The sequence below is a fragment of the Myotis daubentonii genome, chromosome 9 (genome assembly GCF_963259705.1).
Source record: "Myotis daubentonii chromosome 9, mMyoDau2.1, whole genome shotgun sequence".
NCBI lineage: Eukaryota > Metazoa > Chordata > Mammalia > Chiroptera > Vespertilionidae > Myotis > Myotis daubentonii.
Window position 1 is genome coordinate 49582270 of NC_081848.1, and position 23529 is coordinate 49605798.

Consider the following 23529-nt stretch of genomic DNA (forward strand, 5'->3'; position numbering starts at 1 on the left):
ACCCCTCCAGGGCAAGACTTGCTTCAGTGGGGCTTTGGTGCTCACTGAGTCTGCCCCCTGAGTGTGTCCTTTATGGTTCCACGGAGCTGCAAACTGGATGGTCCCACTCTGACCTCTGGGTACACTGGTTCCTGGATCTCTAGGGAGGTGCTAATCTAGCCTCTGCCTTAGGCTATTCAGCGAAAGCCTCCCTGCAGGGCTTGGGCAGGGCGGGTCCCACGGGATCAACAGGGCGGGGCTAGCAGTTATGACTGCTCTTAGAGGCTCCGTTTCTCAGTGTCTCCGCAATGGCTGCAATCCCCTCCGAGAGAAAGCTGTCCTCGAGTTCCGACCGATGCCAGACAATCCCACTTCTCCGATATGAGTCTGAGTCCCTAGAGACTCACCCGGAACTGGAGCTCAGAGTCTGAGATTCCCTCCTGATTGAAAATGACAACCGCGCCCTCAGCCGCCAGCCCGCTCCATGTGTGCCTCTGTACCTTAGTATTTTACTTCTGCACTGCGCCTCCTCTGAGTCTCACTATGCTTTTCTCCTTCCTTCTAGTTGTAGAATTTCCACTCAGCCAGCCTTCCTGTGGTTCTGGATGATGTCCATTCCGTCTTTTAGTTGCATTTTTGAAGTGGTTGTTCAAGGCAGCAAACTCTGGTGTTTACCTATGCCGCCATCTTGGTTTCTCCATCTTAATTTTTTTTAATATATTTTTTACTGATTTCAGAGAGGAAGGGAGAGAGAGATAGAAACATCAATGATGAGAGAGACTCATTGATTGGCTGCCTCCTGCATACCCCCCACTGGGGACCAAGCCTGCAACCCTGGCATGTGTCCTGACCAGGAACCCATCCACAACCTCCTGGTTCATAGGTAGATGCTTAACCATTGAGCCGGCCATGAATTTTAATTTTTCTTATTATGAGTGTTATTGAACACCTTATATATTATTTATATACCATTTTCATTTTTGTTGTGAGTTGTCTCTTCTTACCTTTATGTATTTTCCCCATTTGGTTAATGGTCTTTTAATGTTTAAGAGCTCTTGTTTATCAAATACTAGAGGCCCAGTGCACAAAATTCATGCACAGGTAGGGTCCCTAGGCCTGGCCGGCAATCAGGGCCAATCGGGGCCTTCTGGTTGCTGGCTGGGACCTTCCTTCTGGCTGCTGCCCGGGGCCTTCCTTGGTTCCGTGCCGCCCTCTGATGGTCAGCGCACGTCATAGTGAGCAATTGACCTCCCAGTCTCCTGGTCAAACTCCCAAGGGGACACTTTGCATATTAGGCTTTTATATATATAGATATTAGCCCTTTGTCTGTGTTTTAAATTGCAGATACCTTTTCCAAGTTTATCATTTGTCTTTTGACTTTGTTTAATGAGAATTTTTAGCCATACAAACTTTAAAATTTTTATGTAGTCAAATTCATCAAAGTATGTATGTAGTCTAGTATCAATAAAGATACCAAATCATATATTTATTGCTTCTGGATTCTGCATCAGAATAGTTAGGAAGATTTTCCTCACTTCAGGTTAGAAAGGAATTGACCCATACGTATTTTCTTCTAGTAGTTATAAGGTTTTGTTTTTTACATTTAAATCTTTGATCCATCTGGAATTTATTCTGGCATATTATATCAAAGGTAGATCTGATTTTGTCCTTTTTACTAAATGGTTTTCCAGTTGTTCCAACACTATTTAGTCTATCTTTCCCCATCTTATTTGTTTCCATTTAACATGTATTAAATTCTCACATGCATTTAGACTTATTTGTGAGATGTCTATTCTATTACATTGGTCTTCTTTTCCTATACTAATACTATGTTGTTTTGATTATAGGGATTTTATAATATGTTTCAATGTCTTGTAGGGATAACCTTCCCTTTTATTGCTTTCATCTGAAGGGAAAAAGAAGTCAGGTTATTATGAATGACCAGGTCATAAAGCCTTAGTCATGGGAGGGGGTGTAGGCTGGAGTGAGGTGATTTTGAGTGGATTTTGTCCATGAACCAGTTCCCATGGAATCAAGTCTGAGTCAGTTTATAGAGGGATGGTAATAAAAACTGCAAAAGCTTTCGGCACTAAAAAGATAGTATCTTAGATTATGGTAAATACTGCTTTGGTTCATTTCTAATGGAGTTAATCACAAATGGAAAGATAACTAACTAGTTCTCCTCTAGTTCTACACTAATGTTGCTAGATAAAATACATGGCGCCCAGTTAAATTGAATTTCAGGTAAATGACAAATAATTTTTTAGTATAAGTATGCCGCAAATATCATTTCACACAACTATATGGGACATACTTACAGTATTTGTTGTTTACCTGAAATTAAAATTTAATTGGACTTCTTGGTGTTTGTTTTGCTAAATCCGGCAAGCATATCAAACATTTCTTAGCTTTGCTTCTTGAAGGATTCCAGTGCATGCTGTCAGGCAACAGCAACTGCAATAGTACTTGGTGGAGAGGCAGTGCCTGGAGAATTTTGTGATTGCTGGAGGAAAAGGCAACAGTTTCTAGTGGCCAACTCATCATCTAGGGGAAAAGCATAGTTACTTGGTAGGTGCAGATGAGGCTATTACCTGGGAGGCAGCCTCAGAGTCTGGCAGTCAGTGGTGCCTTTTGAATGTGGCAGTTGCCAGAGGATATAGAAGCAGTTCTTAGTAGAGGCATTGGTGCCTCATAGCTGTGGTGATACCTAGAGAAAATAGTCACGGTGCTTGATGGGAAAGGAAGAAACCAGCAGAAGTGGTAGTGTGCCCAGTGGAAGGTTTAAGAGTACTCACTGGAGTGGAATTAGACAAGATCAGTGGGAAAAACCTTAATGCCATATAGAAAGTGATCACACTTTCTTGTGAGTCCATTTGAGTCTTCTGCTTCCAAATAAACCTGGAAGGTTACTTTTTTTCCCCCCAAGTAACAGGATTGTTCCTTAACAGGTACAGAGAAATGCAAGTTATATTGGTGCTTCCCAAGTCATCACTCTGGGAAAAGAGAATAAAGGAAGTATATAGACAGTGTAAGAAGGATAATTATTTCTGCTCCCACCTACACTTTATTGCTCTCAGCCAATTACCACCAGTACTGGGCTCTCTGTGGAACCTCTTTTGATATAGTGCTCAAGCCTGAAGGCCCAAGTAGGATCCAGAAAGAGAAGGATGCTACAGGAGCCACAAATCCACTTATCCAACCACATATGTAAAGTGAAAGTGATGGATGAGGATGGTTACCATGTTTCTAGGGACCAGGCCTTGCCAGGATTAGACAATTGGGTGCCAGGAATGGGTACTGAGTTTTAAGATAGAAAAACTCCACCCACTGGTAATATGTAGTCCAGTAGAGTCTTGGCCTTTATCAATGAGGTTAACAATCCCTCTTCCAAGGGGATGTATTGAAGAGGTTATTAGTAAGAGGACATGTAGAAGTGGGAGCAAGGGTGGGAATATTCTCTTACTTACATTAAAGTTTGAAGTGTTCCTCAGCTCTGCTTGCCACCACATGACTATTTCCCTCCATGCAGATGCAGGCTACCCAGCTTACTTACTGAAGTGGTATTGTAAGTAAGCTGGGTAGCCTGCATTTTGACTGACAACATATACTCTAATCTTACCTGCATTGGAGTTTCAGACAAAGGCAAGATCCCCTGTAGACAAAGCCATATTTTAGTTTAAATTAGGATCATGTTTGCCTCTTGCCTCTGCCCAGACACTAGTCAATACCAGTGATGAGTTTACATCATTTCTGATGTCTCCTAGCATCATATACCTCATCCCACATTCCTTTCCAGATGTACTACCCAGACATATTTTCCATGCTGGATCTTCAGATTTAGACATCCCTTCCTTATACCTCTACTATATTGAAGTTTCTGTTGTATTCTTCTACTTGTAGTATATCTTTAATAAGTTCATATATATGTGTATATATATACATGTATATATATATACATATATATATGTGTTAGAGAAAACAACATGTTTTTAAAATATTTTGTTATGACACTATATTTTATAAAGTCTCATAACATGTTTGTTATTACTATTATTTGTAATGTTGACTTTTGCTGAAACTATAATCTTCATAGTAAAGTAATATACACAAAGGAGTATTATATTTGGTTTTTTGATATTCATCGTGATTTTACTTTTAATTTTGTCTTATTTTGATCACAGAAAAATGTCTTCAACTTAGATAAAGACTAAACCCAAATAAAATAACAATTTGAGTAGCAATAAATAAAAGTCTTAGAAATGTCCCCAAAGGGTTCTAATTTCTAGATAATTATAGTATTTGGTATGCAGAATTCCAGATTGCCAAGAAACCACCCTAGACTTTGGAGACTAAAATAAAAATCCAGAGACCACAGAACCAAAATTTTTGCCAATATTTATTGACTTTGTGGTTGCTGAGTGAGCTCAACTTTCTTTGACTTGACCACAATCCAAAACACACTGAAGTTTCTGTATTAAAACAAATATTAATATAAAATTGCTCACAGAGGTGAGTCAATGGCCACCTCAGAGATTCAAGTTCAAGTACAATAGCCTTTGCACATTCTTCTGGCTTGTTCACAGCTACAATCTATATCCAAAGAAAGTCATCAAGAAAAACAACATTTTTTTAAAAAAAAAAGAAGAAAAACAATATTTAAAAATTTTAAATTCCTGATTTTTAATTCTTGGCAATTAAACAAAAAATTAAGATAATACTCTGTGGGCCAACCAAAAAAGAGTATGCCAACCAGTTATGGCCTCTGAGATAAAAGAATCATGACGCTATGGGGTCACTTGTGAGGGGAAGAAATTAATAGCAGTCTCAGAAGGGAAAACTAGAGAGGGGAAAGACATAAAACTAGAGGGAAAAAAGACAAATGGGCTATCTTGAATCTTTCACTTCCTGTGAACTCTGAAATGGATTGGAATGTAGGATCTGAATCACAAGAAAAGGACTTGTGTTTGTGTGTGTGTGTGTGTACTTGATCAACTTAAAATTAAGCTGATATTGCCCTGTCTGGGTAGCTTAGAGCATTGTCCTGATATGCCAAGGTTGCAGGTTCAAGCCCTGGTCAGGACGCATACAAGAAGCAACAAATGAATGCACAAATGAGTGGAACAACAAATCCACCTCTCTCTCTCTCTCTCTCTCTCTCCCTCCCTCCCTCCCTCCCTCCCTTCTCCCCCCTTCTGCTTTCTCAAATCAATAAATAAAAATTTTAAAAATTAAGACCATATGAAGCAAGAACAGTCCCACATGGTGATGTATATACTATTGATTTTACAATTGTTTGTAGTCCAACAACCATAGTTGTCTTACTTTTGCAAACAACAGACAACTTTTACTTTGCATGAAAGTTATAATATATCTATGTAAATAAGAGAGCAAAGAAGTTTTCTAAATAATTTTATTTTTGGCACAAATATTTATAAATATTTCTGCACTTCTCGGGTTCTTCTTGCTGGAAAATGGAGAGCTAGTGATACATTTTTTAATGACATTAAAAATGTGTATTATTTTATAAAGGTAATGTATTTTTTTAAGTATGTTAATAATAAATTAAGGTCCTAATGGTTATCATATTAGAGAAAATAATTAATAGGTTAGTCTCAGCAAAAAAATTAGTTTTAAAAGAGGATAAGCTAGGGATATCAAAACAAAACAATTAACTTCAGACATTATTATACTATGTGCAATCTTTTGATGAATAATGTTCAATTACAGAATGTAATACCTTGCACAATACCTAATATATAGTAGATATTCAGCAAATGTTTGTTAAATTTCATTGCTTTTTAACACAGTAATTTTCCTCAGTAATAATATCTATCACCCAGATAAAAATAGAAATTTCTAAGAGATTTTTTTGGTTTCTTGCAAAAGTATATTTTTCTACAGAAAATAGCAGCAAAATAAAAAGAAAAGAAAATGTGTGTATGTTCTAAAAAGTGATTCCAACTCCAATTATTCAGAGATGAATACTTTGACCCTCTCTGTATTTGTAGTCTCTGCTGATAATTGCTGTCAATATCCTCAGCCTCATTATTTTCCTCTGTTTATTTTGGCTTTACAGAGATCAGGTCTCAAGTCACGGGAATCTCTATGGCCTTCAGTTACTAAACTTTTCCTTCCTTCTTTTGCTCTTGCCTGGCTCAGAAGGATATGCCAGGTGGTATAAATGTTTCCCTTTCAGAGCTGAAGAAGGGATCTGGGCTGTGGAGTCAATAGAGAAAGCCTTGGTTTTGGTGGTTTCTTGGCTCTCAACTCACCTGTTCTCAGCCAGCTGAGAGGTCTCTTTACAAATGTGTTCAGATTAGCTGTTTTAGATCCTTGTACTTTGTTAGCTCCATTCTCCCACTGGGATATTATTAGGACATAACGAGGCTAGAAAAGCTGTGGGAAGCTTTGGAGGCAGGAGGATAGGATTCAGCAAGGATTGCAGTAAAACAGGAATTCACTTTGGTTTCATTACCTACATAGTCCAAAGATAGCCCTGAGTTGATTCCAGTTAGGAAGCAAGGCTGGACTTTCTTGTTTGGTCCTTTAGCCCTTTTAGTTTCCCCACCTGGAGCCAGGATATGTGTCAGGAAAGAAATCAGCCTCAGGTGTGTGCTCTCATTTTTTTCTCTTCTAAACTTCAGCTTCCATGCACCGTACTGTAGTTTTGGGTGGACTGTTGGGCTCTTCTGGCTTTTTATCTGTTTTCTTTGAGTTCTCACCAGGGTTGCCATCATCAGCCTTTTCCTCCTTCACTACTTTGGTTTCAATCATTTCCTTCTGCTGATTCTTGTTTGTAAAAGGGAAGGCCTTTACATACCTGTAGGCATAAACATGAAATTAAAGTGAGAGGCTTCTCTGTAACACCTATAACAATAGATAACACTATGCCTGTGATGGCCATATTGGCACAGCACACTGGGTACTTTATTTCTGAGAGATGCTAATACATGCACACTCAAATACATGAACACATTCCCATTCTAATGGATTCATTTAGATTGGATAGTAAGTTCACAGGCCAAACTTTGGGCTGACCTCACAACTCTCCCACCAAAAGCAAAGAATTGAAAATCAAATAAAGCATATACATTTCCCCCTAGATGTCAATCTTTTATTTATTTATTTTCAAAGGGACAGCCAATAACCTTTATTTAAAGGCTGGCTAATATGCATGTGCTGATATAGTAGGAAAGACTATGTGGTAGGGGGGAGAGGTGAGGTGAGAGAGAAAATTTACAGTATAAGAGAACTGTCATCTCCATTTTGACCAGGAAAATATGAATAACAAGTTTGGAAAAACATAAGATACAACAAAGATTACAAGGTAAATGATATTCCAATAACTCCACCTTTTGACGTAGCAAACGGCGAGACCAGCTGCAGCGGCAAAGAAGAGGAGTGCAAGCACTAGCAGAGCCGTGGGAACACCTGGAGGAAACAGAAACATGGCTTGTTGGTCCTTCACTTTACATTGATGTGCACTGCTCTTCTAACATTCATCGTTACCTGTGATTGAGGCACAGACAGTGAAGGGGAAAAGCCTTCTCTGTGGCCACACAGGGGCCACATCTACTTCTTTGCTTCTCACCTGTAGAGCCCTTGGCCTGCCTCTCATACACTTTCTGTTCTCTAAGTTGCAATATGACAGAGAGTCCATTTTTCTCTGTGGCCTTGAGATGATAAGTTTGGAGCTAATTAAGTATAAGACCCTTACTTTTAAATAAGAAAAAGCAAATCTCTAATCATATGCCTCTAAGGTTTATAGTTTAAAAAGAACTTCTACACATTCATAGATAGTAATTTATTTTTTAAAGTTGAGTTTGAAAAGTGAAACTATTTTGTATTCATGATTTTTAGTTTAATCATTACAGTTTATTAGAGCACTATGTCTAAAGTTGAGTTTGCATTAAGCTTTTATTTGTATTTGGCAGGTCCTGAGCAACCGATCTAGAGACAGCTAGTTTTTATGTATTATTTGTTACACACACACACACACACACTGCAGACACAGGAAGCTTTACCTCCAAATCCAACATCTTCATTCTTGAATGCTGTTTTATATTCAATAGGTGATTCAGTTTCTGTAGATGTGGTAGTTTCTATAAAAACTTCTGTTACGCAAATTAATTTTGTTTTTCGTGGAGAAATGGTAGCCCGAGCCCGAGTAGGGGCAGAAGGAGTTGTAGTAGAGTACAGTGTATCAGTAGACAATGCTGAGTGTATGGTGTCAGTATCAGTCATTTCTGGTGTGTATGCTGCCGTTTGAGTGTTGAATATGGGATCTTTGGTGGTAGTAATTTGTGGAAGGCATGAGTTAATCCAAGTATCTGTAGGGAAGAAGAAATGAAATAAGAAAATATTGTAATAGCCTCTTAACTGGTCTTCCTGCCTGTAGTCTTACTCCCCTCCAGACTCCTTGTACTATAGCTGGAATGGTTTTCCAAAAATGCAAATCTAATCATATCACTTCCTTAGAATCCTTCAGTGGCTGCCTGTACTGCATGGCCTATAAGGCCCTCCATGATTTGGTCCTGCTGACATGACCAGCCTCATCTGATCAGTCTTTCTGTCATTCCTCCTATCATACTGAAATTCCTTCAGTTCTTTGATATGCTTCTCTCACATTTCTTACAAGCCTTTGACCTTGATGCTTTCTTCAACAGTAAGACTCGTTGCCCCTCTTTATTTAGCTAACTTTTACTTGTCCATCAGGTCTCAGATTGAACACTTTCTTAGGCAGACTTGATGACTAGATTGGCCTCCTTGTACGTCCTTTGTCATGGTTCTCATTACACTCCTCCCCGCTGGTCTGTCTTGGTCATCATTATATGCACACTGTACCTGGCAAAAAACATGCTCAATATTGGATGAATAAAGCAAGGAAGGAAAAGCAAAAGGAAGGAGTAGATAGGAGACCACTTCAGGACAAAGATCTATTAAAACCAGATTTCTCTGTGCTCATCAAAAACGGGGAGGGGGCCCGGGTGGCATGGCTCAGTGGTTGAGCATTGACCTATGAACCAGGAGGTCACAGTTCAATTCCCAGTCAGGGCACATACCTGGGTTGCGGGTTCAATTGCCAGTATGGGACATACAGGAGGCAGCTGATGAATGTTTCTTTCTCACCATTGATGTTTCTATCTCTCTCTCCCTCTCCTTTCCTCTCTGAAATCAATAAAAAATATATTTTCAAAAGGAGGGAGGGGAAGAGGTAAGGGAGAGATACAGGTTTGCTTTTCAATCTGTTGAATGCGGTAGATAGGAAACTACATTTATTAAGCATCTTGCTCTGAGGCCCCTAGCACTTCATTTAAAAATTTTATCAAACCCTCATTATTATAGGAGGAAACTGAGTTCAGAGAAACTAAATGACTTGCCCAGAGTCACAGAGCTAGTAGATGGCAGAGCCATGAATATATTTTAATATGAATTTGTACCTATTTAAAATCTCTAGTTATTTGTGGCAGGAGGTAGCATTAGCTAGAATGTTAGCTGTGAAGAAAAGTCATTCCATTCATTTTTGAAAATTAAATAATTTATCTGTCAGGGTCATGGATACTACAGTACTGATAAAACATTGGACTACACATACATTCAGGCAGAATTTTATGCTATTAATTTTCCTTTGAAAAGACCTCTATTCACATCGACATCATCCTTGACTTTCTCTGCCCTGAACTTTCAGCTATATTTTCTATTTTTGAGCAATGCTGAGTTCTTCCCTCAGAAAATGAATATTTTTAAAAATATCAGGGGTAAAAAAACTATTGAGCACAATATACTGTGTTGGGAACTGAAAATATAGAGACAAATAAGGCATGGTTCCTGTTTTCGGAAGGACAAAGTATTTTGATAAGGATAGGGGGAGATCACTGGGGATTCACAGAGAATATGGCGTTTGGGCTGAGTATGGAGGATTAATATGTTCATTCAACAAATATTTATTGAGCTTCTACTTTGTGCAGGCACTGTTCTAATCACTAAGGACATGGTGTAATAAAAAAGACAAAAATCCCTGCTTGTAAGGGCCTTATATGCTATTGGAAGGCTAGAGATAATAATTTTTTTAAAAAGCCGGCAATGTCAAAGGATGGTAAACGTTGAGAAGATAATTGAGCAGGATGAAGATTAAACTGGAAGGAGTGGGGAATGGGGGACAGATACTCTGGATAGGGTGATAAGAGAAAACCTTTTTGTGGAGGTGATACTTAAGCTGAGACCTGAATGATTAAAAAGTAGCCAGTCCTTGAAGATCTAGGACAAAAGAATTGCAAGTAAAGAGAACAGGAAGTTCAAGAGCCTGAAGTTGAATGGACTCAGTGTGTGTGATGGGGAGAAAAAAAGCCAGAAGGGCTGGAACTGAGGAGCAGCTCATCTAGTATGAAACGGGGAATAGAATATCCTAGTCAATAGGAATGAGAATGATCCAAGAATCCAGAAATTTGAAAATGTAATTATGTTAGAAAAAGGAGAAGGAGCACAGTGTGGCTGGAGCATAGGCTGTGTGTATGATTGGCAGCATGGAACACTGCAAGCAAGAGATGAGAGTGGGAAGATAGTTTGGATTCATAATTGTCATGTTAAAGAATTTGGAATTTATTCTTGGGAGCAGGAATTTTTGACTGGGATCTACAAACCGATATACAAAAGTTCTCAACTGATATACGAGTTGACCATACATGCCCACTTTTATGTGCAAAAGGCTTTATAGTTTACATCGTATTCTCAAATGGGAAGTTATCCAAGGTTATAGAGCAGAGGAGTAACATAATCATTAGTGGAGGCAGTGGAAGAGGAAATACAGAGAGCAGAGAGTGCAATCCAGTAGCAAAGAAGGAATGCAGTTGCATGGAAATAGAGAAATCCAGAAGTGTCTGGAATCCTGGAATTTAGATCTTGGAGACCTTCTGAGGAAAAGTGATTCTCACCCTGGTTGTGGGTTAGACTCATCTTGTGAGCTTTAAAGAAATATTGATGCCCAGGAGCCATTCCAGGCCTGTGTTATTGATGTGCGGTTATCACCATGGAAGGTGCTACAGGGAAGTAACATGATTTGAGATTTAAATCCTGGCTCTTTCCCTTATTGACTGCCCGCAGCATGGTGCACTCTCAGCATCAGTGACCTCCCCGGCAGAGGAGAAATGATACACTGTGTCCTTTCACTGAGGCTCAATGAGAAAGTAAATGTGTAGCGCCTAGCATAGTGTGTGGACAGAATAGGTCACATCTGTAAGAATTAGTTGCCTTTGCCTCTTTCATTAAGTATAGCTAAGAAGCCATAGTGTGAGGGAGCAACAGCAGTCTGGTTCTGTGATCCCTAACTGGTCAAGGATGCGCTATTTCTCACTTGGAAGTGTTAGGACTTGGCTCTTCTTCCATCCCAACCTATAAATATAATTTCTCTAGAACGTGCCAAGTGCTCTGGTAGATATTAAACACAGTGTGGGGTTGGAGTACAAGAGGAAAGGTCGGAGTAAGGAGTACAGTATGTCCTCAGGTTACGGGAGATCCATTCCTACCGCGGGATGTAAAGCGATTTTCGCCGTAGGTCGGAACCCACCTACATAAGCTCCTACGTCACTCACATGGAGCACATACACAGCAGTAATGAAGTGAAACAGTCAAAAAAAAATTAAAAGAAAGATAACAATTCCTGACCTTTACTTGTGGTAAATAAATAATAAAAAAACATAAAGAACATATGTACATATGTCAAAATGACAGAACTTTTTTTTTTTAAATAAATAAATGGGAGGTGGGGACGTAACGATGAAACGTCCTACGTCAAGTCTGATGTAACCTGAGGACTGTCTGTATAGGAAGGATTCCTGGAGAAGATGGCACTTGAGATGTGAATAAAGAGAAGGAGTTAGCCAAGTAGATGAGGACAGACACTGTGGCAGAGGGAACAGTATGAAACACATGGTACCCGCAGAGCTTTCAAAGCACTTTGATCTGATACCAAAAGCTCACAAAGAGCAATAAGAAAGACACATTAGGATAAGGTTGAGAATCAGGGTTAAAGTTTCTGTGATCCCCAGACCTCACAAGGTAATAATAAAAAAGGAAGTTAGAAAAATAAAGAAACATGGGGTAAGTTTAGGATTAACATTAGGATGAAGGTTAAGATCATTCTGACCCTCACAAACAGAAGCAGGTAAACCTGACTTAGTTAAAAATGATACTATACCCACACAGAGCAGTGCATTTTTTCAAGTGGGTTTTGTACACAATTCTCTGACAGTACATCTTTAGAGGGATGTCTTCTAAGGGCTAAAAGAAATCTTAAATTGCACTCAGTAGGTTTATTATTCCTAATGTTGATTTTGTAATTTTGAAACTATTATAGAACAAGAAAACATATTATTTATTGGGGACTAAGATGTTCCATATAAGAAAAAATAAATACAAATAAAACAAAGTAAACTAAGGAAAAACTTTAATTGTTAAATTTGAGTTCTGTATATCAATAAAAGTCCATAATTTAAAAACATTATCTATTAGTATATATACACTATTTGAGTGTGTTGGGAGAAATCATCAGGAGGATGTGACCCCAGATGACCTGTGAGTTAGACCTTGGTAATTGGAGGCTCCTCACCATGTCATCATCCTCGAATGTGCTTTCTGCTTTCCTTCCTAGTGCTAGAAGCTGCCCAAGGACACAGTCTTGAGATAGTAAGGAGTTGGAAGAGCTCATCTTAATTGACTGAGCCAATTAAGACATCCTGTGTATGTGACTGAACCCAGTTAGGGCCTCTATAGAAGCTTATAAGATTCTGGCAGGCAATGTGGGAATCTACTGGTCTTGAGGCCACCCAAGATAAGCCTCATAAATTCCTTTGTTTACTAAACCTACCACCCACCAGTCTGGAGTGGTTTGCCTCTTACTTTAATCTTTCCCTGCCCTCTGCATACAGGGACCAGTTTCAGATTATATCTGGGAAGCTCCTAATTTTGAATATATCCTTTTCAGTGAACAATTAGAAGGTATTATATTTAATATATTTATATTATATGTTAAATATATATTTATGCTAAAATATATTTTCTAGCTGTCCACTAAAAAGGATGGAGAAGCAATGAAAACTCCAGTAGTAGTGAGAACAACTTGCATCTGGATCTTGATTTCTAATTAACATTCACCATTCAAAAGAACCAGGACTCCTGGAGAAATAAAGGGCTGATAACATATCTGGAACATAGAAATTACAAAGTGAGCCTGGGACATTAGGCCAAAAAGTAAGGAATTGATCAAATACTATTGGGATTAAGGACAAAAGTCAACTGAAAGGGCTCCCACATGCCAAATTTGGGACAAATTGAGCGTCAAAAAGAAAATTGTATAACATATTGAACACACAGAATAAGTAAAATGCCATGTGTCCATCCTATATAATAAAGAGCTAATATGCTAATTAGACCAGAAGGCAGAATGACCAGTGGGTGGGGGGCGGGGTCAGTGAGCCTGCGCGCTGCGCAGGCCCCCCCTCCCCCCCCTTCTAGCGCCTCTGCAGAGGTAGACAGGGCATGACTTCAGTGCCTCAACCTCCCACGGCCCCTCCCCCAGCCAGCCTAGCCCCCGATCAGGCCCCCCTCCGCCAGTGGGCTGGGGGGCAGGGATGCACTAAGGAGCAGCAAGCCCTGGTTCTGGTTGAGTGATGGTCCCCCCACTCAGCCGGCAGTCGGACATCCCCCTGAGGGCTCCCGGAATGTGAGAGGGTGCAGGCCGGGCTGAAGGACCCCCTTGGCACTGGGCCTCTAGTGATAGTATAACGGGGAAGTAAGAGGTGTGTGTGGGGGGGTTGGGGAGACAGAGAGAGAGAGAGGTTTTTCTTTATCAAAGATGCCAGCTAATAAATGTAGAAAGAAGAACAGAGTTAGAAAATAATCATTTTTATTTTTTAAAGAAATAGAACAAAAAATCAGTTTTGTATGGAACCACAAATGACCCCAAATAGCCAAAGCAATCCTGAGGGGGGAAAAAAACAAATTTGGAGGTATTACACTTGCTGACTTCATTTTATATTACAAAGTGACAATAATCAATACAGCATGGTATTGGCAGAAAAACACATACAGACCAATGGAACAGAATTGAGAGCCTAGAAATAAACACACATGTATCTAAGAAAATAATTTATGACAAAGGAGCCAAAGATATACAATGGAGAAAAGAAAGCCTTTTCAATAAGTGGTGCTAGGAAAATTGGAAAGCTACATGCAAAAGAATGAAATTAGACTACTGTTTGTCCCCATATACAAGAATTAACTCAAAATGGATCGAAGACCTACATATAAGACCTGAAACAATAAATTGCATAGAAGAAAACATAGGTACTAAACTTATGGACCTTGATTTTAGAGAAGATTTTGTCAGTTTGACCCAAAAGGCAAGGGAAGTAAAAGCAAAAATGAATAAGTGGGACTACATCAAACTATAAAGCTTCTGCACAGCAAAAGACACCACCAACAAAACAAAAAGGCAACCAACTGAATGAGAGAAGATATTTGTAAACAACAGCTCTGACAAGGGGTTAATATCCAAAATATATAAATAACTCATACAATTCAGTGCCCCCCACAAAGCAATCCAATTTAAAAATGGGCAGAGGATCTTAACAGACACTTCTCCCAAGAAGACATACAAATGGCAACAGACACATGAAAAGATGCTCAACTTCACTAGCTATTAGGGAAATGCAAACAAAAACTACCTGTTAGAATGGCTATTATCAACAAGACTAATAATAACAAATATAGAGAAAAAGGAACCCTCGTTCACTGCTGGTGGGAATGTAAACTGGTACAGCCGCTATGGAAAACAATAAGCCATAAGAAAAGATGAAATACTGCCATTTATGACAACATGGATGGATCTTGAGAATATTATGTTAAAATAAGTCAGAAAAAGGCAAGAGCCATATTATTTCACTTATATGTGGGATATAGAACTGAAAAGCAACAAATGAACAAACAAGAAAAAAAACACCCCAAAACTCATAAACACAGACAACAGTATAGTGGTTACCAGAGGAAAGGGGGCTGAGAGGGTAAAGGAGGTCAAATGTATGGTGACACAAGATATGACTTTGGGTGGTAAACATACAAAGCAATATATAAATCATGTATCAGAAATGTCAATTTGACCCAAAAGGCAACCTCTATAATTTTATTAACCAGTGTCATCTCAATATATTTAATTTAAAAATGGAAATGGCCCTAACCGGTTTGGCTCAATGGATAGAGCGTCGGCCTGCAGACTCAAGGGTCCCGGGTTCGATTCCGGTCAAGGGCATGTACCTGGGTTGTGGGCACATCCCCAGTGGGAGATGTGCAGGAGGCAACTGATCGATGTTTCTCTCTCATCGATGTTTCTAGCTCTCTATCTCTCTCCCTTCCTCTCTGTAAAAAATCAATAAAATATATTTTAAAAAATCTAAAAAAAAAAAAATGGAAACGAAAAACACACACAAGAAAATAAGTATTTTGTCCCCCTCCCCCATATAATAACTCATTCCAGCAAGGATCGTCAATGGCTGCTTAAAACTATTAGGTAAAAGATAGTTGGGGGTCAGAGTAGTTGTATGGTACCAAAATATCACACTGTAGATTACCTACTCATTGCAAAGGGGAAAGCGTATTTTGGAGTTCATTGGAGAGGTCTGGCAGTCACCATCTTAGTGAAATGATCAAAATTAGCATATTGACACTAAGTGCCTTTTGTTGGAATGTTATCCAAAGTACATAATATCATCTATGAAAGATTTTTGCCAAAAATATCAACAAGCATCTATTTAAGCCTCTACACCTAACTTTAAGTTTACAGGAAATATAGGGAATAGAAGTACAAGTTAAATGAAGCTGTGAGGGAAACACAAATCCAAGTACTCTTCCCTTGGCTCCTTTTGGTTGAGTCTAGAGCAGCGGTTCTCAACCTGTGGGTTGCTACCCCTTTGGGGGTCGAACGACCCTTTCACGGGTGGCCTACGACCATTGGAAAACACATATATAATTACATATTGTTTTTGTGATTAATCACTATGCTTTAATTATGTTCAATTTGTAACAATGAAATTGGGGGTCACCACAACATGAGGAACTGTATTATATAGGGTTGCGGCATTAGGAAGGCTGAGAACCACTGGTCTAGAGCAAGCATGCCAAACTCAAAGGCTAACACAGGTCAAATAAACAAGGTTTAAGTTTATGTGGGCCGCAAAAAAACAAAAGCTTTAATGTTCATAGAAACTTAGGTTTATTTTGATAGAGACATTCTGAATACAAAGGGCTGAAATAAATGAGTAATCATTAACATAAAATAATAAAACATTTTACTAAAAATTAATATTTTTTTCTTGAACATTAACTTACCAGACACTGAATAACTGCACAAATTAATAAGCGTAACACAAATAAACCTATTTTTCTTGTTCTCTGAAAGTGAAATATTTCCTGTTGTGCACACCAAACAAGTCAGTCCAAGACCAATGACATGGCAGTCGGCTGCTAAAATATTCGCTGCTAGTATTAGTGAAGAGAAAAGGTGCGCCTGTGCGTAAGGCGCATAAGGGAAATGAATGCAACATGATTATAGTAATCAGTCATTAGTGAACGTTGTAGTTTGTTATTAATAAATATGTATAATAGGATATTGTAAAAATTATGAAATTTAAAAAATATATACTTTTTTTATTTATTTCAGAGGGGAAGGGAGAGAGATAGAAACATCAATGATGAGAGAGAATCAGTGATTGGCTGCCTCCTCCACACCCCCACTGGGGATTGAGCCCACAAGCTAGGCATGTGCCCTTGACCGGAATCGAACCTGAGACCCTTCTGTCTGCAGGCCGACGCTCTATCCAGTGAGCCAAACCAGCCAGGGCAAGTTACAAAATTTTTATTAAAACGTTTCTTACATACTGTTATATTGGCTGGGCTGCAAAAATATTTGTTGTAGGCCACGAGTTTGACATGGTTGGTCTAGGGCTGGTTATCATATTATCACATTGACAGCTGGCAGGAAGGCCAAGCAGTTAAAAGTCCAGGCCATTTGACATTTGACGGTCATGGGCTGGCTATGAAATAAACAGGCTCGTGAAAAGTGATAGGTTAAAGAGGCAGAGGAGAGAAGGGTGGTGAAAAAAATGTTGGGAGAAGTTTTATGTTCCAGTCATGACTCTGCAAATGACTGTAGGACTTTGAACAAACCAAATCTCCATTCTGAGCTATAGTAGTTTCATCTCTGAAGTGAGGGAAGTAGACAAAGCATTTCCCAGGGTCCTTCCTATGCCAAAGCCCCCTGGTTCGGAGAACTGCTTGGACCCTATGTTGCTTTGGGAAACATAATATTGTTGATGCACATTTATCTCTTGGATCTTGGAGAATGATTTTGGAATCTATCCTTGTGTATGACCACTCAGCTGTATGTCCTTTAGAAGATCAGATTTTTTAGTATATGTGAAGAGTAATAAATCAGGAAGAGGTTCTTATGACAAACAGAACTAGCATTTGTAAAAGCAAAACCTTTCTGAGAAGGTACTTAAACCTTTCTGGGAAGGTAAAGCACTTGGGCTAATGTGACCAGGTCTCCAAGCAAGGTTAAAAGGATGACTGTGTGACCATCAGAAAATCAGTCTACTTTCTAGATTCAACTCCTTCCTTCATAAAATGGGGATTGGGTCTTGTTTTAAAAAATGTCAAATGTAGCATTTGAATTTCCTTTCCCATGAAGGAATATAGGATAATGGAAAGAGCATCATTTTAGAGTTAGACCTGTGTTTGAATCTTCATAGCAATGAGATCTTAGACAACTGTAGTTACATCCTCTGAGCTAAGTTTTTTTCTGCAAAATAGGGATGAAAAAGCATACCTCATAGGGAGATTGTCACGGTTCAGTGAGATAACTTAATACATTACTTTGTCTACAGTAGATATCTCCTTCTCTTCTTCCTGTTAATTTTATAGGGTGGAGTGGGGAGGTAGTGGAACCTCCTGGGATGCCCTTCCCCTGATGTTGCCAGTCAACCATATTCTCCCTAACTTTTTCCTCCAAGGGGCACACTGCCACTTCTAGTCTTGTCACAGAATGAGTCTTTGGAGGGTTAAACGACCATTATGATGATTGCTGCTGCTCAGGGTCACTCTTCTCAGACACATCATAGAGCTAGCAAAACCCAGAGAAAAGATAGCACATGGAGAGACTGCAGATCTGACTTACCAGATGAGTTGTGACAATAGGCCCTGAACTTTTGGCTGGGTGAATTTCTCCAAACCAGGACACCCATCCCATTCTTTCCACACTTCGGGTTTGGGTGAATCCGAGGGATGACTAAGACCTGATCTGCAACCCATCCATAGCTGTAACAGAATACATATTAGTTGAATGGACACATTTATCTCTATGGCTGAACAAGAACACAGCCAAAAGAGCTCCGACCGTGTTTGTGAATCCAGCTGTTCTCACCTGCAAGTCTCAAAGCCAGACTTCCATGCTGCTTCAACCTGATCTTTGCTGGCAAAAGTTAGTCCCATCAGCTCACAGGCCTCCTTGGCTTCTGTGAAATTCAGCTGCACATTTGTCTTTTTGGTCAAAAGGGTGACTCCCATAATTCTGCATTGCACTAAGAAGGAAAGTTCTGCAAAGGAATCACATACACCTTCAGTGTGCTGCTATCCTTGTTCATAGCCCTTAGGCTCCTCTTCCCAGCACAGCATTATAAGCTCAATGCAGCAGTGAGGTCATTGTGGTTGGGATTGAAGTTCAGGAATAATAGGACACAGGCCAGACATTTCCCACAAGGACATTCTGCTGGGTTAGGTGGGTGCTTGGTCTGATCCAAGCTGTATCTCTCATCAGACCTGAGTCCACTCTATCACACTGCATTAAGGTGCCTTGTCCATTACATGGAGGAGGCTTCCGCTACTAGTTCCTGAGGTGGGGTCTAGATGGTGCTGTTGCTGCAGACCTTTTGAAGTCTATTAAATGAACAGTCTGAGACTCTGAGAAAGATAGAATTCAGGGCTAATAGCATAGTTAGTGATACTCCAAACTAATGTGCTTTGGAGATACCACTATTTTCTGAGATGGGCTGAAAAATGGTGCATTCAGTATAATATGAGCTTTCTCAGTCTCAAGCCTACTCTAACCATTGGGGGGCAGACTAACTCAGAAGTTCCTGGAGGAGCCGGGCAGTAACCCTTGCATGGCAGAGAAATTAAATGAAGTAGAGTTTAAGAGTCAGACCTGGATTTGAATATACCTATGTCACTTGTTCTGTGACCTTAGGCTAGTTGTTTCATCTCTCAGCCTCAGTTCCCTTACTTACAAAACTGAGAGGGTAACAATATGTATTTTATAGAGTAGTGAGTTAAATGAGTTACTCCCAATAAAAATGCTTAGCATAGTGCCTGCTACACAATAGGTACTCATTAAATCATAAATAACATTATCATGTTATCTTCAAAGCAGTTGAATAGTTAACGTGAATATTTTACTAAAAAATTAATGAATCTGAGAGATCTTTTGATCCCTTCCTTCAGAGTTCTAAGATTTATAGATTTGTATGAAATTATGAGTTGCCTTGCACTCAGGTACATTATGTCTATTGGGCTTAATCCACAAAAGTTCATAAAAGAGCATTTCAATCTCCCAAGTAATTGCCTGTACACAGATCTGTGCACTGGATGTCCAGTCAAATGCTTTGAATACTTTCTAGGTTAGCATTTAAAGGAAGTTTCTTCTTGAAAACATGGAGGGAGCATTTCTAAGTCCTCCATGTGATCTTGCTCTGCTCTGGATCAGGGGACTGCGGGAAGGAATACATATTTTATGTACAATATTTGTGATGGCCTTGTTTGCTGTCAGACCCCGCTCTCACCAAAAGAGAGACCTGAGAGCCAACACTCCCATGTGAGTGTTTGTGACAAAATAGCCTCTAATGTTAATACCAATAAAATTCCCACTTCTATAATCTGTTGATGCTACTCTGTGCCAAACCCTGTCTCTTTTTTAAAAAACAAAAAAAAACACACATTTTTTTAAATTTAATTAAATTTATTTATTTATTTATTTATTTACCTAGTCTCTTTTTAACTGAAAATTGAGGCTCAGGGAGATTGAATAACTTTCCCAAGCCCAAGGATACAGAGCAAGTAGGTGGCAGATTGAGGGCACAAAGCCAATTACAACTGACTCTAAAACCCCAGTTCTTAACTCAGACACTGTTTTGCTTCCCACTGTGCTATGGGGAAAAGATGAACACACACACACACACACACACACACACACACACAATTAGAGCTGAACTCTTGGAACACACCATTTGTCCTAGAATTTGGCTCATTTAGCCCATGAGCATGCTATTGCTCAAACCTCTTAGGGCTGTTTTCTTTGGTGGGGTGATACTTGTAGGTTTATTAATTACACTATAAAGTAGTCTTGATACTCTCTCATCATACCTCATTTTTACTCTAAATGGTAGTAGTAGTAGTAGTAGTAGTAGTAATGATAGGCCTATTCTGGGAATGGACCTAGCTTTGAATATTTCTTGTAATGTTAATTAGCTGTGGGACCTTGGGCAAGTTAGCGTTCTCATCTATAAAATGGGGATGGTTATTTCTTCTTTATAGAATTTTGTCAGAATTAATTTAGATAACTTGTACCTAGCAAAGACTGGGTCCATAGTAGGCAGTTAACAAATATTAGGCAAATTTAAGCTTTTCTATTTTCTTAAGACAAAACTAGGGAGCTGGTATTCAAGGGATATGCTAGTAATCTCTTAGGAGTTTTCAGGAGACAACAGGCATACTAGAAATAGTATATGCTTAGCAGACAGAGCTGAATCCAAACCCAAACTTTATTATTTACTGCCTGTGACATTAGGCAAGTCACTTGGCCTCACCGAACCTGTTTCTTCATCTATAAAATGTCTTCTTGAGATATTATTCTCAAGCATAGGAACACATAATTTTCCTTTTAAAGTGCTCAGATTTTTATTTTCCCAGAGTTGTAATGAGTGATTTGTGGTTACACTTTTTTTCCCTACAATGCAGAATGAGGTTACAATTTAGGCATCTGAAAAGCCCAGAAACCATTTCAAGTCATTCCTTTTTCATATATAATACACACACACACACACACACACACACACACACACACACACACTCTTAATTCTGTATCTCTACATATTAAGTCTTCAAGGATACTGGCTCCCATCCTCATCCACTCACCTTCAACAGCCACCTTTTCCTCAATCATGGTTCTGAATAACTGTCAGTTGTTTCCAAAAATTTAATTTCCTTAGGAAATCTTTACCATTATTGACAATGGTCCAAAGACTGTGATAGAGTCATTGTCAAAGAACAATTTCCAAAATAGCGTGAGTAATGGCAACATTTTGGGGAAAAGTGAATAGTCTTCTCAGGGGGATTTCAAAGAGGACCAACTTATTTGACAGTAACAGTTCTGTTATTTGAAAAAAAATCAATCATATAACTCTAGCCTCCCCTTTAAAATTAAGTACAACAATATATGAATCAACTCTGGATGTCTGTTCCCAACATATTTTGTATCTCAGGGTAGCTTCCAGAATAGGAATACTCAATTTTTCTTTTAATGTACTCAGAGTTTTATTTTCCCCAGAGCTGAAATGAGTGATTTGTGGTTACAGTTTTTTTGCCTACAATGCAGGATGAGGTTACCATTTAGGCATCTCAAAGCCCAGAAATCATTTCAAATCATTCCTTTTGTAGAGAGCTGATGGCTAATTTTCAAACCTATATTTCACAATTTTTCCAGTTAATTTGCTATTTACTACATATTAAAAATATATGCATCCCATGATAATATAATAAAATTGAAATTAAAATAATTATATTTCACTTTAAAAAATATAAAACAGGCCAATATTCCGTGAAAGTTATTTTTCCCAGGCTTAGAGATTGCTTAAAAATGTTTACAATCATGATTTGCTTCTTCAATGAAAGATTTTTAAAACAAATGATCTCACCCTAGCTGGTTTGGCTCAGTGGATAGAGAGTCGGCCTGTGGACTGAAGGGTCCAGGGTTCAATTTTGGTCAAGGGAACAAATCTCAGTTATAGGCTCAATCTCCAGCCCTTGTTAGGGCGCATGTGGGAGGCAATCAATTGATGTGTCTCTCTCACATAGATGTTTCTCTCTCTGTCTCTCCCTCTCCCTTCCACTCTCTCCAAAAAAAAAAAAAAAAATCAATGGAAAAATATCTTCTGGTGAGGATTAAAAAAATAAAATAAGAACAAATGATATCTACTTAATGTTTTCTTTCAAAATATTCTCATTAAAAATAGTCCATAACCAAAAATAAAAGTCAAGATAACATAAAGGTAAAATATGAATCATTTTGGTGAAATTGACAATATGGTGAAGACATTTCTTGCAGACTGATACTATCCCAGCAATCCACAGTAAAGAATTTGGTAGACTTAGGACAGGTTGTAAGATCTTGCCTTGCCTCAGGTTGGCATTCTTCTAAGAAACCTACCTTGTACCTGGACAGAGCCTTGACCCAAAAGCCTTGTGGTCCAGATGGAGGCAAGAAGCAACACCAGGCTGAAGTACTTGGTCATTGTGCCAACCCCTTCAGAGCCAGAGGAACACCTCAGACAGCCACTGGCAGTAACAAAGGCATGCAATCACCAGTCTGGATGGAGACTTCTGGAAATATGTTGTGGTCCCCACGGCTCCACTTCATAATCGAGACATCCGGATTTCCCTGTTTTCAAGCTTCTGACTTGTCAAGGTCACTGAGGGAAGTGAGTGACGCCCCTTGAATGCTCAGGCTGTACTTTGTGGATAGCTTTCTGGAAAATTTAGCTAATGCTGACTCAGAAAGCACAGAAATGAGGAAGGCAGATAGCACAATGTGAACTGCTGACGGTTTCCCCAATTCCCATATTCCCTGCCACTGCCCACCACCCCCACCAGGTCGTTCTCACACACCCGTTGCTATTGTCCGTGGAGCCCATTCATTTACTCCTAGGATTGTCTCTGTCTGTAAAGGAGATTGAGAATGGGTTGTGCTTTCCTCTCACCATCAGTGGGGGTTTTCCCAGCTGCATATTCTTCTGATCTATAGGGGAATGGTGCTAACAGGTTCATGAAAGCAAATGCCCATTTAAATACCAAAGATAGAGTCTCATGCCTCCCTTTGGGACTTATTTTATACATTTAAATTTTCTCTGCCACCACAGGTGATTCCTTCTTCAAATAAACCAGGCACACACAAAAATCATATGTAAAAAATCCAAGTAGGGGGACAGTTTACAAGGTTAGTCATTTTATACTTTACAAAAAAAAGGGTTTTGACTTGATAATAGGAATTACTACAAGGGTCCTTTAATAATAACTCTTTCTTTAATAACTTCTCTTATAGACCAAATAACTTCTCTGATAGACCAACATTCAATTTAGACTTCCCCTTTCTCATTTGATGAAGGTGAGGTTTATCTGTACTGTATATGAGCAGACTATACTCTGTTTTGCCTGGATTTTCAGTGGTTGGTCCCC

At 39.1% G+C, this 23529-nt stretch overlaps 1 protein-coding gene and 1 long non-coding RNA gene across 3 annotated transcripts in view; one reads left to right on the top strand and one right to left on the bottom strand.

Annotated features, from left to right (window-relative positions):
- The window catches only part of LOC132240965 (uncharacterized), a 121876-nt gene that overhangs the window by 9195 nt on the left and 89152 nt on the right, over positions 1-23529 (top strand). The gene's annotated exons all lie outside the window — the stretch shown is intronic.
- LYVE1 (lymphatic vessel endothelial hyaluronan receptor 1) lies at positions 4617-22783 on the bottom strand. The gene is made up of 6 exons (XM_059708891.1): positions 22505-22783; positions 18449-18620; positions 18203-18342; positions 8004-8309; positions 7332-7410; positions 4617-6799 (listed from the first exon to the last, which is right to left on the bottom strand). The coding sequence occupies exons 1-6, from the start codon at positions 22587-22589 to the stop codon at positions 6613-6615; spliced, it is 969 nt and encodes a 322-aa protein (XP_059564874.1). The 5' UTR covers positions 22590-22783; the 3' UTR covers positions 4617-6612.